General features: G+C 49.4%; 1 protein-coding gene across 1 annotated transcript in view; it reads right to left on the bottom strand.

The window, feature by feature from the left end:
- HDAC6 (histone deacetylase 6) overlaps positions 1-14,367 on the bottom strand; it is a 256,606-nt gene that overhangs the window by 217,930 nt on the left and 24,309 nt on the right. Inside the window, exon 2 of the mRNA XM_078664729.1 lies at positions 10,128-10,267. Within this exon, the coding sequence (XP_078520855.1) occupies positions 10,128-10,229 (102 nt within the window). The 5' untranslated portion in view covers positions 10,230-10,267. The remainder of the gene's footprint in view (positions 1-10,127; positions 10,268-14,367) is intronic.

Genomic DNA, 14,367 nt, shown 5'->3' with positions numbered 1-14,367 from the left:
TGTTTAAACTGGTACAGCGACACCTAGCTTCAGCAAACTGAGACATAACCAAATGCTTATTTGCTTTACTGAAGTCTTTTAGGAAGTACTCTAAACAAACACAAAGTACACAAAATGAGTAAGGTTGCCGCATCTGTACATATCGAAAACGTCAGCAGCAAATGAGCTAGATCCACGGATTAGTGGGCCGTTGCAAATATCTCTGTATAACATGAAGTCAATATGTTGTAAAAGCAATGCAGCAAGGGGGCGTGGCTTCGCGAGCGGCGATGGCGGTTGCAGCTTACTAGAGCTCCCGCCGACCCGTTAACCATCCGACTGATTATCCTGGCCCCCGAGCCCATACACCACAGCCCATGTGAGGCGAATATTGCTGAGGGTGCCAGGGATGCTCCGGTGCAGTCCGCGGAGCTCCAGAATTATCGAACACGGCTGGGCAGCGGAGAAGAGAGTGTGGCCTAGCGCGCGGCGGGGAAGCAGGGGCCTTGATTTTGGCGCCTCCCGGCCGGAGGGTGTCTGTGTGGCTCGGCCGACCCGCCGATTGTCCTGCATCTCGACTGCCCAGAGGGATGGGGGCGGTCAGCGCTATCCTCCAAGAACCCCGCTGGAGGTGTGGAGATCCTAGATGCCGTGAGCCCGTCCGGCCGGAAGCGGCGGCCTTGTGGACCCAGCGCAGCCGGAGCCTCGAGTTTCGTGGTCCCCGCCCAGGGATCACCGCGGGCCGTTGCCACAGCTGGGCCTCGACAGTACCTGAGAGCTGCGATCGGTTGGAGGAGGTCCCGGCGTGGAGTGTTGGGTCTTCCCTGCTGATCCTCCATAGGTGGCAGACCGGAGTGTGGCTGGACGGTAACCTGTGGGCCGACCCGGTTCTGGCACTGCCCCGTGACTGACGGCGAACTGTGAGTACCTCCGCCTGGGTCCCGGACATTTGCAGGAGTGGTGGCTGGTACTGGGGGCGGGTGACCGTCGCCGCCGGGCCTGCAGCACACGGAGGTGAGGCACGGTCCAGCCAGTAGAGTGTGAGACGCGAAGGCCGCCGACGACTGGGGTGTGGATCCCGGGGCCAGCCTCGGCCTGCCCGAGGAACAGTGCCAGGTCACGGATACAGGTGTCCGAACCCCGCGGCGGGGGGGAGAACTGCTGTGTGGGTTCCTCTTAGACTTTGCAGACGGAATAGAGGACCCTGTACTGCCGCGACTGCATCTACTATCAGTGGCCCACGGGTAGTCTGCAACCATGACCAGGGGAGGAGGTGGCGGCCTCACCAAACAGCCGACCATCGATAAATTCACAGGACCCAGTGGGGGCCCCGGACCCTCGGGAGGAGGACAAGGAGGGGGGCCGGACAACGCAGCGCTTATGGCAGCCATCACCCAATCCAGGGATATGCTAGACGCCAAAATAGGCGCGGTGGGCGCAGATGTCACCTTACTACGCCAGGATTTGCGGAATGCAGTGGCGCGGATTACGGAAGCAGAATCCAGAATTTCGGTGGTAGAAGACGACGTGGGTTCCCTAAAGAAGAGGATGGTGGCAACGGAAACTGCGCATAAGGGCCTAGCGCTCCGGGCGGAGGATGCGGAGGGACGCGCACGTCGAAACAACCTCCGGTTCATCGGCTTTCCGGAACGATGTGAGAAGGGGAACATGGAACAGTTTCTCACTCAGAGGCTGATGAGCTGGCTGCCCCCGGGGGCTCTATCCAACTGCTTCGTCGTTGAACGCGCACATCGTGCCCTGACACAGAGGCCGCCGGAGGGTGAACGGCCCAGGGCAGTGATAGCAAGACTATTGAATTATCACGACTGGGATGCCATTTTGAAGGAAGCGAGAACCAAGGATGCTATTCTATACGAGAACCGAAAGATCATGATTTTTCCAGACTATACCAAGCTCGTACAGCAACAGCACCAATCCTTCATGAACGAAAAGGCGAAGCTGCGAGGCCTGAATCTCCAATACTCTCTGCTGTACCCGGCTCGTCTGAGGGTGATTTTCGAGTCCAAAACGCTGTTTTTCGACTCTCCGGAAGACCTCTTTAAATGGACTGACGAAACGGAGGCCCTCAGGCCGCATGCCCAGCCGGGACTGAACCCGGGCTCTTCGAGGGGGGTATCGCAGGAACGAGGAGACCGAACGGCCAAGAGCAGGAGAAACCGGAGGTCAAAATCACGGAAGCGGTCAGTCTCCGTCACCGGTACACAAGATAGCGGCAGAACTGAGGACTCAGACCAATCTGGGAAAGATCACTGAAGGCCTCAGGTACTCTGTGCTCCCTGTTTGGTGGTGTAGTTCCCGATTGTTGGAGACGGTGCGCTTGAGGCCCAGCGAACTGAATACATTGTCGATGCCTCAGCGTCAATTCGAGACTGAGTAATTGAACATGAGTGGGGTGGTAGAGTGTGGCTCGGGGACGACCTATTAGGGGCTGCCATTCTCCTACTAAGGTAGGAGTTATTAGGGGAGGGGGGTTGAGACTACTGGGTTTCGGGAGTTGGGATCCATTGGCATGGTTGGTCTTGGGCCCTCCGTTTTGGGCTCGGGGTTGCCCATGCCGCGACAGGTGCTTCATAGTTCCATGAGGTATGGGGGGGGGGGTGCGTGTAGCGGGGAAGGGGAAGGTTGAGGAGGGGGGGTTTGGGGGGTGTGGGAGAAAGCGGATGTTGCCTTTCTTGTTGTGTTCGGGTCCTGGGGTAGGTGGGGGGAATGCACGTGTTATTTACAAAGATGCTGACGTTGGTGCGCAATGGGTGGTGTTGGCGCAGAGGGCCTCCTTGGTGGGTCCCACTTGATTATGGCTAATGCGATACATAGACTCCCTGAGGAGTCCCTGCGAGTGATTACATGGAATGTCAGGGGGATGCTGGACAAGGTTAAGCGTGGGGCAGTCTTGCGCTGGGGGAAGAGAGAGGTCGCTGATGTGCTCTTGCTCCAAGAAACTCATTTGATGGGATCAAAGGTGCTCAGTCTGCAGAGGTTTGGTTATCATCAGGTTTTCCACGCCGGATTTTCCAGGGGGTCCAGAGGGGTTGCTATTTTAATTCATCGTAGGGTGGCCTACATCCATGAGAAGCAGTGGGTGGACCCGCAGGGTCGCTATCTCTTTGTCAAGGGAATGGTGGGCACAGAGCCCTTGGTCTTTGGGAGTGTATATGCCCCCCCCCTCTGCAGTGGGCCCTGGCTGAGAGACTGTTCACAGTGTGGGAGGACATCCCGGAGTCCTTAGCGGTGGTTGGGGGGGATTGGAACGAGGTGATGGATGTATGTATGGACCGTCAGAGGCGCCAGGAGATGCTTGGACTCCCCTCCCCCCCCCCACTAGGCTGCATGCTATGAGTGAAGGAATGGGCTGGGTGGATACGTGGCGACATATGCACCCTACAGCGCGCGAGTACACGTTTGTATCTGCTGTGCATGGCTCCTTCTCACGATTAGATTATGTGTTTGTGCCAGAGTATGCCTCTGCAGGGTGAGAGCGGCAGAGATTTTACCGAGTGGACTGTCCGATCACTCCCCTGTGTCGGTCAGGGTGGAACTCCTTAGAAAACGTCAACCCTTCAGGTGGAGGATGTCCTCGTGGCATCTCCAGCAGCCTGGTTATATCCGACATCTTCGGGAGGCAATAGACCACTATTGGCGAGAAAACCTGGTAGATGACGTCGACGCAGTGGTGGTATGGGAGGCCTTGAAGCCCACTATACAGGGGGTGGACATCGCGTGGTGTACTGCGGCCCGTCGTGGGCGTAGGGAGACAATCACGGCGGCGGCCGCGCTGGTAGAAACTTTAGAGCAGCAGAGTCGGGGAGGAGGAGATGAAGTTGTAATACGGTTGCTTCTCCAGGCACAGCAATCCTATGCGTCGGTCTTAATGGATGAGGCCAAACAGGCGTGGCTGGCCACGCGGAGTAGAATATACCAGTAGGGAGAGAAATCATGCACACTGCTCCATAGACTTTGTCAACGCAGCCTTCAACCCATTACACTGCCAGGACTTACTGCTGACGACGGGGTGGTTATTACTGACCCAAACGAATTAGCGGCGAGCTTTGCTAGCTACTTCACGACACAATATGCCCCGTGTGACCGTTTATCTGTAGATGAAGTGGCTAAATTCATTGATGATTTGCCGCCTAAAGCGGTATCGGATGAGACCAGGAGGGCCCTTGATGCTCCCCTCACAGCGGAGGAACTGGGGGAGGCCCTGGGACAGCTCAATGTAGGTAAGGCCCCCGGGCCGAGCGGCTACCCATGTGAGTTTTACAAGAAATTCCATGTACAACTGGGATCCCACTATCGTCGTGCACTTGAGACGGCGCGTGCACGGGGCAAGCTGCCCCCGGATTGGCGCCATGCCGAAGTAGTGGTCTTTCAGAAACCAGGTAGACCCCCAGATAGACATGACTCCTATCGCCCCATCTCCTTACTTAATGTAGAGGCCAAAATACTGGCAAAGGCCCTGGCGAATCGGTTGCTCCCATACATAACAGACCTAGTCCACCCGGACCAAGCTGGCTTCATGCCTCGCAGGGCAACGCGCCATAATATCCGGCGCGCACAGGCCGCAGTGGATGCCATGGGGGCCATGGGGGCCATGGGTGAACAGGCGGCTTTGTTGCTAGCCGATATAAACAAAGCCTTTGATTCGGTGAGCTGGACATACCTTTTTGCCCTCCTGCCCCGCCTCAATCTCGGCCCGATATTCCTGTCATATGTCAAGCTACTCTATACTGACATCACGGCTGCGGTGCGAGTCGCGGGGGCGGTGTCAGAGACGTTTCGCATTGGACGGGGGACCCGGCAGGGGTGTCCTCTATCCCCTTACTTGTTCGCCCTCGCCATGGAGCCTCTGGCCGCTTGGGTGCGCATAGATGCACAGATGCGAGGCTTTGTGTGGACCGGGGACCTCTCTGATAGGATCGCGTTGTACGCGGACGATGTCCTCTTCTTTCTTACTGACCTGCGACGCTCGGGGCCGCGGGTGTTGGAGATAATGCGGGTCTTTGGGGAGGTCTCGGGCCTTTACCCGAACCTACGCAAATCCACCCTGTGGGTCCTTGGGGGTGGTGCTGTGACGGACCCCTGGACATCGGGACTGCAGGTAGCTGCCGGCGGTTTGAAATATCTGGGGGTGTTCCTGTCGGAATCGGTGAGCCTTACCTGGGAACGCAACATAATGCCTGTTTGGGAGCGGGTTCAAGCAGATGTGAAAACGTGGTCTCGGATGCCCCTCACTATCTTTGGTAGGTCCGCAATTTTCAAAATGGTGGCGCTTCCACGCCTCCTATATCAGCTGCAGAATTATCCCCACCCTATCACACCCCAGTGGTTTCGGCAGGTCAACTCTGTCTTGGGACGCTTCCTGTGGGCTGGGGGGGCTGCCAGGGTGGCGCTGCGTACGTGCTTCTTATCTACATATTGCGGAGGACTTGCCACCTCGGACCTTCTGTCCTATTATCAAGCTTCCCACCTGCTCATCCTAAATGACTGGTGGCACAGCGACAGCAGCGACCCGGCTTACGCCCTAGAGCGCGCACTGATGGGCAACAATACACTCCACACGATCCTCTACTCAGCCCGGCTGCGGCGGACATTGCCTAGTGTTACGAAAACTGTCTTCGCTGTGTGGCGACAGGCGTTACGTCGCATGGGCTGGTGGGGTAGACTAACTGCAGAAACACCGTTGTGGCATAATCAGGGCTCGACAAATTCACTCGACCGCTCGCATTTGCGAGTGAGATTGATTAAGGACGAGCTATTTTAAGGTCCTACTCGCCCTTTCTGGCGAGTAGGAATACAAACTTGACACTTGACCTCTGCCTCTGAAAGCAGAGGAAATGTGACAAGATAGGAAGATTTAAAGGCATCTTTATTGCTCACAAAGTAAATGAACAATAAAAATGCTTTTAAATCTTGTTAACTTGTCACATTTGCTCAGTTTTCAGAGTTTGAGGTCAAGTTCATTTAAGTTAGGTCGAGGAGATTTTGTAGTTTACTAGACCTGCAGGTCTAGAGCATTTTTTATGATTCGTCGAGCCCTGATAATGGACGACTCCCCGAACTTGCCTCGCTGTCAGGATTTGACGGCTGGGACACAATCGGGATCTCGTTGCTGGGACATGTGATGTCCGGAGCTACGCTCAAATCGTTCCAGGAGCTCAGTGCAGAGTTCCGCATGCCCCGGACCCAGTTTTTTCGCTATCTGCAATTTAGACATGCACTGGCACCCAGCATTGCCAATCTAGACTCACTTCCTGAATTTAGCCCGATTGAGGCGAAGGTCTTCACGGGCGACCTCTGGGATAAAAAGGTATCCCATATATATCAAACGATGGTCACTCACTGCTCCTCCACCCTTCTTCCCCTGCGGATGGCCTGGGAGACTGACATTGGCCCCATGGATGAGGATGATTGGAGGGAGGCCCTGGAGTCCCCGCGGGGGACTGCCATCGCAATCCGGCTCAGGTTAATCAAATTCAAAATTCTCCATAGGGCTTACTATACCCGTGAGCGGCTGTGAAAGGCAGGACTGATTGGGTCGCCGGAATGTCTGCGCTGTGGGGCGGCGGTGGGTACACTGCTCCATACGGTATGGTCGTGTCCTAGAATAGTTGGTTTCTGGAGGGGTGTATGGAACTGCCTGTCTGAAGTACTGAATTGGGACCTTCCACGCACTCATCGCCTAGGGCTACTTCACATCCTTGAAGGGGTTGGTGGGAACATATATAAATGCCACTTGTTGCTATTGGGGCTAGTATTGGCCAAAAGGGATCTGGCCCGTGCTTGGAAGGACGAGAGGGCCCCTCCCCTGTGTGCATGGAGAGCCGGATTAGACTTTTGTATGGGTCTAGAACGACCAATATTCGAAGCACGAGGATGCCCCCGCAAGCACTTCAAGATATGGAAGAGGTGGGCTGACTATAGGGAATTGGCACTAGATCCCCCAGCGGAACCTGAGGAAGATCCCTAGGCACACACCTTCAAATGGGCCTGTGAAATGCGTCATATCTGCCACACCACGACCAAGCACTGATGCTCCTTCTACACACGTGCACAGGGTTAGGGAGGGATAACGGGGAGGTAACAGTGAGATTGGGTGGTGGGAGTTCGGGGGGGTAGGGGTGGGGGGGGAAGTTCCCATTGTTCGTGTTTTACTATAACTCTTGATTGGACTCTGGCCCTGTGATGTAAATTGTATCAAGATGCCTGGTGGTTTCTCCTGACTGTGGGGTGCCACATTTATTGCTCTGCCTAATTCAATCAATAAAAATCTGTTGTGAAAAAAAAAAAAGCAATGCAGCAAGACATATCAGTGAATTAACGTAGTTGCTACCGCAATCTATGGCGCTTCCACGGGTGACATGTACTCAACCGTTCATTTCGTAAGGTAATTATTTTTGCCCATTATATCGGTCATCTGGTTAATAACACTAAAATGAAAGAAAGAAAAAAATTCTTCCCAGACAACATTCATAAGGCAAAATATGTAATAATATATGGGAAGACAGGAGTCAAACAGGAGAGAGGAGGAGCAAAGATCCAACAACCATGTATGAGAAACAAATAGAGCGAATAAGAACACACAATGCCTCTAAACACTAGGCACTAGGCATGTCTAATTATGTGAGTTTCAGTGCGTCCCAATCCATTAAGTTACAAGAATGAAAACGCACTAAAAGCGTAAGGAAACACGAAGACAAATGCACCTAAAATAAGGCTATGGTGCATAGGTAAATAACAGACTGAAACAACTTACTGAAATAAGACTAGTCACAGCACAAAGCTTTTAGCTGTCAGGTCGCCAGAGTATGGGTGCACTTTCAAAAAAAATTCAGGATGTAAATCACTGGTGAGTAAGTGAAACAGTGGAGAGAGGTGACACACTCTCCAAAAGTTTGGTGAGCAGTAAACATTGCACGCAGACGTTGCCATGCAACGTAAAATCTGTCCCCTTACATTCAATACTACAACAGCTAAGATATGGTAAATACCCTCTCATGGTAATCAAAGACGGAAAAAATTAAACCAAGGTGCCTAACAACTTGATTTCAAAGTCTGTTAAGTGCCTCAATGCTGCGCAAACCTCCAAGTTTCTATGACTAACAGAACGGTGAGATGCCCAGTAACTATACACTGCTGGAAAATTGTACCAAAGCCAAATACTTAAGCAGGATGTGCCTTTAGTAAAGAGAAAATTACAGAAAAAATAGAAAGAAAAAATAAAGTGCTATAGTGTTGCCGGGCTAGTCAATGCCAGTAAAATTCCACATGCGACACTGGTAGACTAGAACCTATAATTAGGCCAGGCATGTTACTAAAACTGTTACTAAAAGCCTTATGTCCCAGTTAGAACCATAGTGCCCAACCACTTACACCTATGTGCATTCTACATGCAAAAGCTCCACACCAACAGACGTGTGTATGACGAGAAAAAAGTAGGTGGGTTTAGACTGCCATTTGCAGTACTCATGATTGGTTGACCCAAATAGATCCCACCTGTGATTTTAAGAAGGCGGCTCAGACCTTGAGAAATAGCATCAGCCATTTTTTAATGGTCATAAGGCCAATCAAAAAAGGCAAAAAACAGTTGTTTCCGAAATTGTGTACCCCGAAACCTAGAACACCATTTCGAAAACAGTTGTTGTCAAAAGTAAATTCCATGAAAATTATACTGCATAATTCTACGACGTTAATTAAAAACATAGTATAATAGAGTATAAATGGATTCCCATATTCAACATGGTCCGAACGACAGCCATTACAAAGCAATATCACGCTCTTATTTACTTTGACGAAACGGTTCAGGCCATCTTGTAACGTAGTTAAAGATAGGCAAACGAATCCACACCATGCAGCTCTACACAGTGTGAGAGTAAATGTCCAAGCCTAAGAAAATAAAGGCGGACATTTCAAAAACGTCAGAATATCATGATTGAGTACAGAGAAATGTTAAGAAAACCGCTCAGCTTGACCCCGCAAGTGACTTACCAAAAAACACACTCCTCATGCACTGATGTTGTCCAACGCATAATTTTAATGGCTAATCGTGACGATTAGTTGCTTGAGTCATGTATGCCATGTCCCTGGTAATTCATTTACATGCTGTAATGTGCCAAAATAAATTAGAGACCAAACTGGAGTGTAATAACAAAAATAAAACACACTTCAAAATGTGCGTTAGTTGTATCTTAGAAACATCATTCCGTCAGACTGATGTGCCTGCTTTACTCTGAAAAATACGGATCCAATTGAATCTAGCATCAGAGTCGTGGCACATGCTCTAACTCCTTGAAAAATTCAAAACAAAATATCAACCATGAAGCGGGCATGGTGCTGAACAAACAAAAGCAGCGTGTGCTGATCAAACAAAGGTCACCTGGGCTCAAAAAGCATATCATTATAAAAAGTGTTTTTGCACACACTACCGTCTTGTTTTGAAAAAGCAAATTGTGTCAGCTGAGCGTGTTTTGCTTGAAAAGCACAGAAACACCACAGTCCGAAAACACGAACCGAGTTGAAAAAACAATAGTAAGCTGAAACTACCATAAATAGAGGGAACAAGTACAAGCAATAGGGCCAGTCACCATGGGAGGGAACCAAGCACCAAAAAGATGGTGAAATGCAACCAACACACCACTGAAAAGCCAGCATTTCAGAACAGCACACAAAAAAACAAATGAAAAATGATGGGCATGCTTAAAGTCCATAGGGCAGATATAGCATGTCTCGAAGAGAAAGTGGATGTGCTGCCCAAGCAAGACAAAAAAAACCCTACTGCTGATTATGACTGTTCTCCAAAAAGTGCTTCCCCCAAGACATACCTCTCAACAAACTGAGAATATACAAAGAAATGGTTATAAAAGCCACCCAACAGCAATTGATAAAGAGACCTACTAATAATACATAAATTAGCAGGGCAGCAAACCCACACAAAGCTCAGGTATCACTAACCATTAGCTCACAACTCATTAAAACTAACATATGCTTCTGACTGACCACATGCAGCCACTAAACTCAACTTTGGTGTGTGATAAAAACTTCTGGAAAGTCCCACCATGGCCTACGTAAAGGTGATGTGATGCACACGGTTTTGGCATGCAGGAGCAGACTTGGCGGCTCTACCACTGTACCTGAGAAGGGCCACCTGCAGCAGCGTCTGACAGCAAGGGGGACCGGGAGCTGGCACGCACGCCGCGTGGGCCAGGCTGTGCCTGATTGGACGGGGAAGGCATTCTGCAGCTGGCGTACTCTCCTGTTGAAGTCTGAAATACTAGAAGGAGAACAAGAGATCAGACTCACCAAGAAAACTGTATGCATTATTAAAATGTGCTTTTAAAAGAGTGTCAAGGAGAGTATTGCAGCTTAAACATTCACAGCAAGATAGCAGCTCACAATGCAAAACCAGTAGGTAATCTAGAGGTGGGCGAGCCACTGAAAGCTCGAGCCAGGAACTGTTGAAAGTTTGGCTCGTTATAGGCTCAAGTTTCCATGTGGCTTTTGCCTGCCTTCCTCCTCCTGCTCAGAATGTGGGGTTACGACCAGTACTGTAGACTGTGAAAGTGAGCGACCAGGCTAGAGTCGAAGCATCAGATCTACATTCTGTGATTCTGGGTAAATCATTATTCTCTGCCTGACTATAAACAATGCATGTAACCTTCAGTAATGTAACTGGTGCTTAGGTAAAGCGCTAAACATACCTTTAAGTCAAATTTGCACTATATTTAAAACATTGCAGGAAAATGCACAGAGGTAAAAACACAAAGCTTAACATAAGGGAAGACATATAGATACCCATTTACTAGCTGATTTGTACAAAATGAAACCAGGAAACACATTGCACCTTCCCGGCTATATATTGTGTGATCTTAGGCACACACTTTTCTTTTACCAAAACTCTTTTAACTTTTAATAAGTAGTTCACCCTACAGTACTATAATGTGCCCTATCAATGTAAAGAAGTCCTCACTTTAAAGAAATACACTTTTTGAAGAAACGTTATCATATTTTAAGTGAATTTTGTTGAGCGGTTTACACAGCTCGGCTCAGGCTTCCGAGACAATTGGCTTCTTTCTGGCTCTGCTGTCCCTGTTAATTTGCTGGCTCATCCGTTTCTATAACAAACAGACAAAAAGAACAAAGAGGCCAGTGTTGTATCTTGGTTTGAGTGCAATGCATCTTCCCTGTTTATCTGTCTTGCTGCTCAGCCAGTGTGGGTGAACAGTGGAATGTTGGTATGTGTGATGAGATGATAGAATGTTGGGGATGCCTGGTGGATGAGGGTCAGTTGAGAGATTGGGCTGAGCAGCAAGGGAGATTCCTGGTGGGGCTTCTGTAATCCTGTACTGAAGACCTGAACTTCATCAATAAACCTTACTTAACTACTATACCTCGGCTACATCCAACACTTATTACAGCCAGTCACCAGTACAAGGTTCCATTTCCAACTGACATACCAGATTCTGTAATCTCTCCTGCTTGTAATAAACTAAGAAATCTTACCAGAGGAGAGTATTTCACATGGGGTGTCTGGAGTAGTAGAAGCAACTGGCGACGGAGAAGAAATGGGCAATGGAGAAGCAATGGGCGACAACGAAGGATGGTGCGGTGAAGCATCACAGGGGGCAGGGGAAACGGAAGCCTCAAGTAAGATGCTGTGGGGGGTGAGGAGGAGAAGCAGAGGGCAATGTAGAGCAGGTGGGGGAGAAGCAACAGTTAGGGGAGGGCATGAGAGCGAGCACAACATGGAGGACGAGTAGACCATTGGCGACAGTGAGCAACGTGCAGGGGAGAAAAGTACACATAGGAGACAGCTGGAAAACACATGCACCCTTGTGGAAAAACATAAAAGTAGTGTTTGAAAAGCAAGTAGTGGAATCATGGAAGCCATCCAATCACAAGAGATAGTAGGAGCCTATGCTACAGGGTAGGGACAAACACAAGATTGACAAGCTGGGCCACGACCAAGAGTACCACCCCCCCCCCTCCCTGTTCTCTACAGTGATAGTGCAACACTTCTATATGCACCCAAATCTTCCCACAAAGGTGGATGTTTAGGACTGTTCTTAATAAATTCCTGCTTTGCAGATATCCTACAACCAAAGCATGGGCAATTTCACATGAGTAAAATTAATGCTGTGTTGCAGCTTCTTGGTTTAGTCTTATAATGCCAAACTAGCATGGTAGACCCCAATCTCATTCTAATCTTTATCTCACTTTTCACTATTCTATCTCAAACCTCTACTTATATGACCACTCTTTTAGCCACGTTCTTTCACTGCCCACCACTCCATCCTCCACCCTGATTTGCAGATGAAAGACCATCTCGAAGACTGCCACATCACTTAAAGTCTGACTGCATACCTTGATAAGACCTACTTTCATGTTTTCAGAAGCATGCTGATGTTAACCTTTAGTTCCCACTACCTCATATCAACAAATATATATCGGCATCCTTTTCAGGGAGGGTAGTTTCCCAGTCATGGAGTTTAGTTTTTTATTAATTTAGCGCAGTTACTTAAAACCATTGCTGTAAAAGACAACATTAGCACATTTAAAACAAGCATTTACAATGCAATGGTTTCGCCTTTGGAAAAGTTAGAGCTATTGGCATTGAAAATGACAACATTTGTATTTATGTGTTGGTTTTGAAAACAGATAAATAAATGGCATTGTCATTTACATTGCCATTAGCTTAATCACTGCAGTCATTCTGCAGTCCCTAGCACTCCATAGCACTCCCTAGTCACTCTGCACTCACTAGCACTCCCTAGTCACTCTGCACTCCCTAGCACTCCCTAGCCCTCCCTAGTCACTCTGCACTCCCTAGTCACTCTGCACCCCCTAGCACTCTGCACTCCCTAGCACTCTGCACTCCCTAGCACTCTGCACTCTCTAGTCACTCTGCACTCCCTAGCACTCCCTAGTCACTCTGCACTCCCTAGTCACTCTGCACTCCCTAGTCACTCTGCACTCCCTAGTCACTCTGCACTCCCTAGTCACTCCCTAGTCACTCTGCACTCCCTAGCACTCCCTAGTCACTCTGCACTCCCTAGTCACTCTGCACTCCCTCGTACTCCCTCGCACTCCCTTGCACTCGGCACTCCCTTGCACTCGGCACTCCCTTGCACTCGGCACTCCCTAGCAGTCCCTAGTCACTCTGCACTCCCTAGCACTCCCTAGTCACTCTGCACTCCCTAGCACTCCCTAGTCACTCTGCACTCCCTAGCATTCTGCAGTGACTCTGCACTCCCTAGCACTCTGCAGTCACTCTGCACTCCCTAGCACTCTGCAGTCACTCTGCACTCCCTAGCACTTGGGTACAGGTGCTTTCAGTCGGCTATGGTGAGGTGTCTGTCAGATTTCACTTGGGATTTTTGCATGCATACACAGACAAAAACACAAATTCTCATCTCAGTTTTTAAAGCCCTAAAATTATTTGGTTATTTTACAAAATATTATTTCCCCTTACTTAGTCCCCTTACCGACCCGCATCCATCTCTCTTTCCACTGCCCCTAATGCCCCTCTTTGAGTCCTGCCATCATGTAATATATTTTAACATTATATGCCAGCGTGATTATGGGGAAATCTGAAGCTCACCCACTCCCCCTAATCTTACTAATCAAGCAACGCCTCTGTCAATGAAGGCTAACACGTGGTTCACACAAAAATAACCAAGCGAGAATTACTACTCTGAGGCAGAGCTAAAGTACGTTCTATATACATTTTAGTGAATTTGTAACAAAAGGTCTGTAAAACAAAGAGATGTGTCTTTGACCAGACCAAAAACATGATACTCATGGCACCTTGTTGTTTTGTCCCCTAGAAGATAGAAAGATTTTAAAAATGCCAATAAGAAGGGGGATTGCTTGTGTGGTAATGGAGCATAGATTGAGATGCAAAGTCGTACTAGCGGCCACTCTTTCCTCTAGCAGAGGCAGCAAGCGGTTCAGGTGGTGCATACTACGATATGGTGCGTTGCTTTAGGTTGTGCAGCAGGTGAAGAGGCTGAGGCACGGGTCCCAGAGGTTCTCACCTAACTCTACCCTTTTGCATATTTCACCGGTCAGACATTTCCTTCCTTGCATAAAGGCCTCTTACTAGGTTACCGCACGAGGCCTGCGGAATACAAGATGTAGAGCAGGGATTTAAGTGTGATGAAAAACTGGGGAGTATCCCAAAGGGGCGTGGCCTATGGAATTAAAGGCGCAGCTTAAACACCCCTAAACTAAAAATCTGTGCTTAGCATAATGTGCCGCTGGACTGATATTTTGCTGTTTCGGTCATTGCATGCAGATATCAAGATACAACAAGTAACATTACACATAACAAACCAGGACTATTGGCGTTGCCACTGATTGTTAGTTTTATAA

This window comes from Lissotriton helveticus, chromosome 10 (genome assembly GCF_964261635.1).
Source record: "Lissotriton helveticus chromosome 10, aLisHel1.1, whole genome shotgun sequence".
Classification (NCBI taxonomy): Eukaryota; Metazoa; Chordata; class Amphibia; order Caudata; family Salamandridae; genus Lissotriton; species Lissotriton helveticus.
This window is presented reverse-complemented; position numbering and strand designations above follow the sequence as displayed.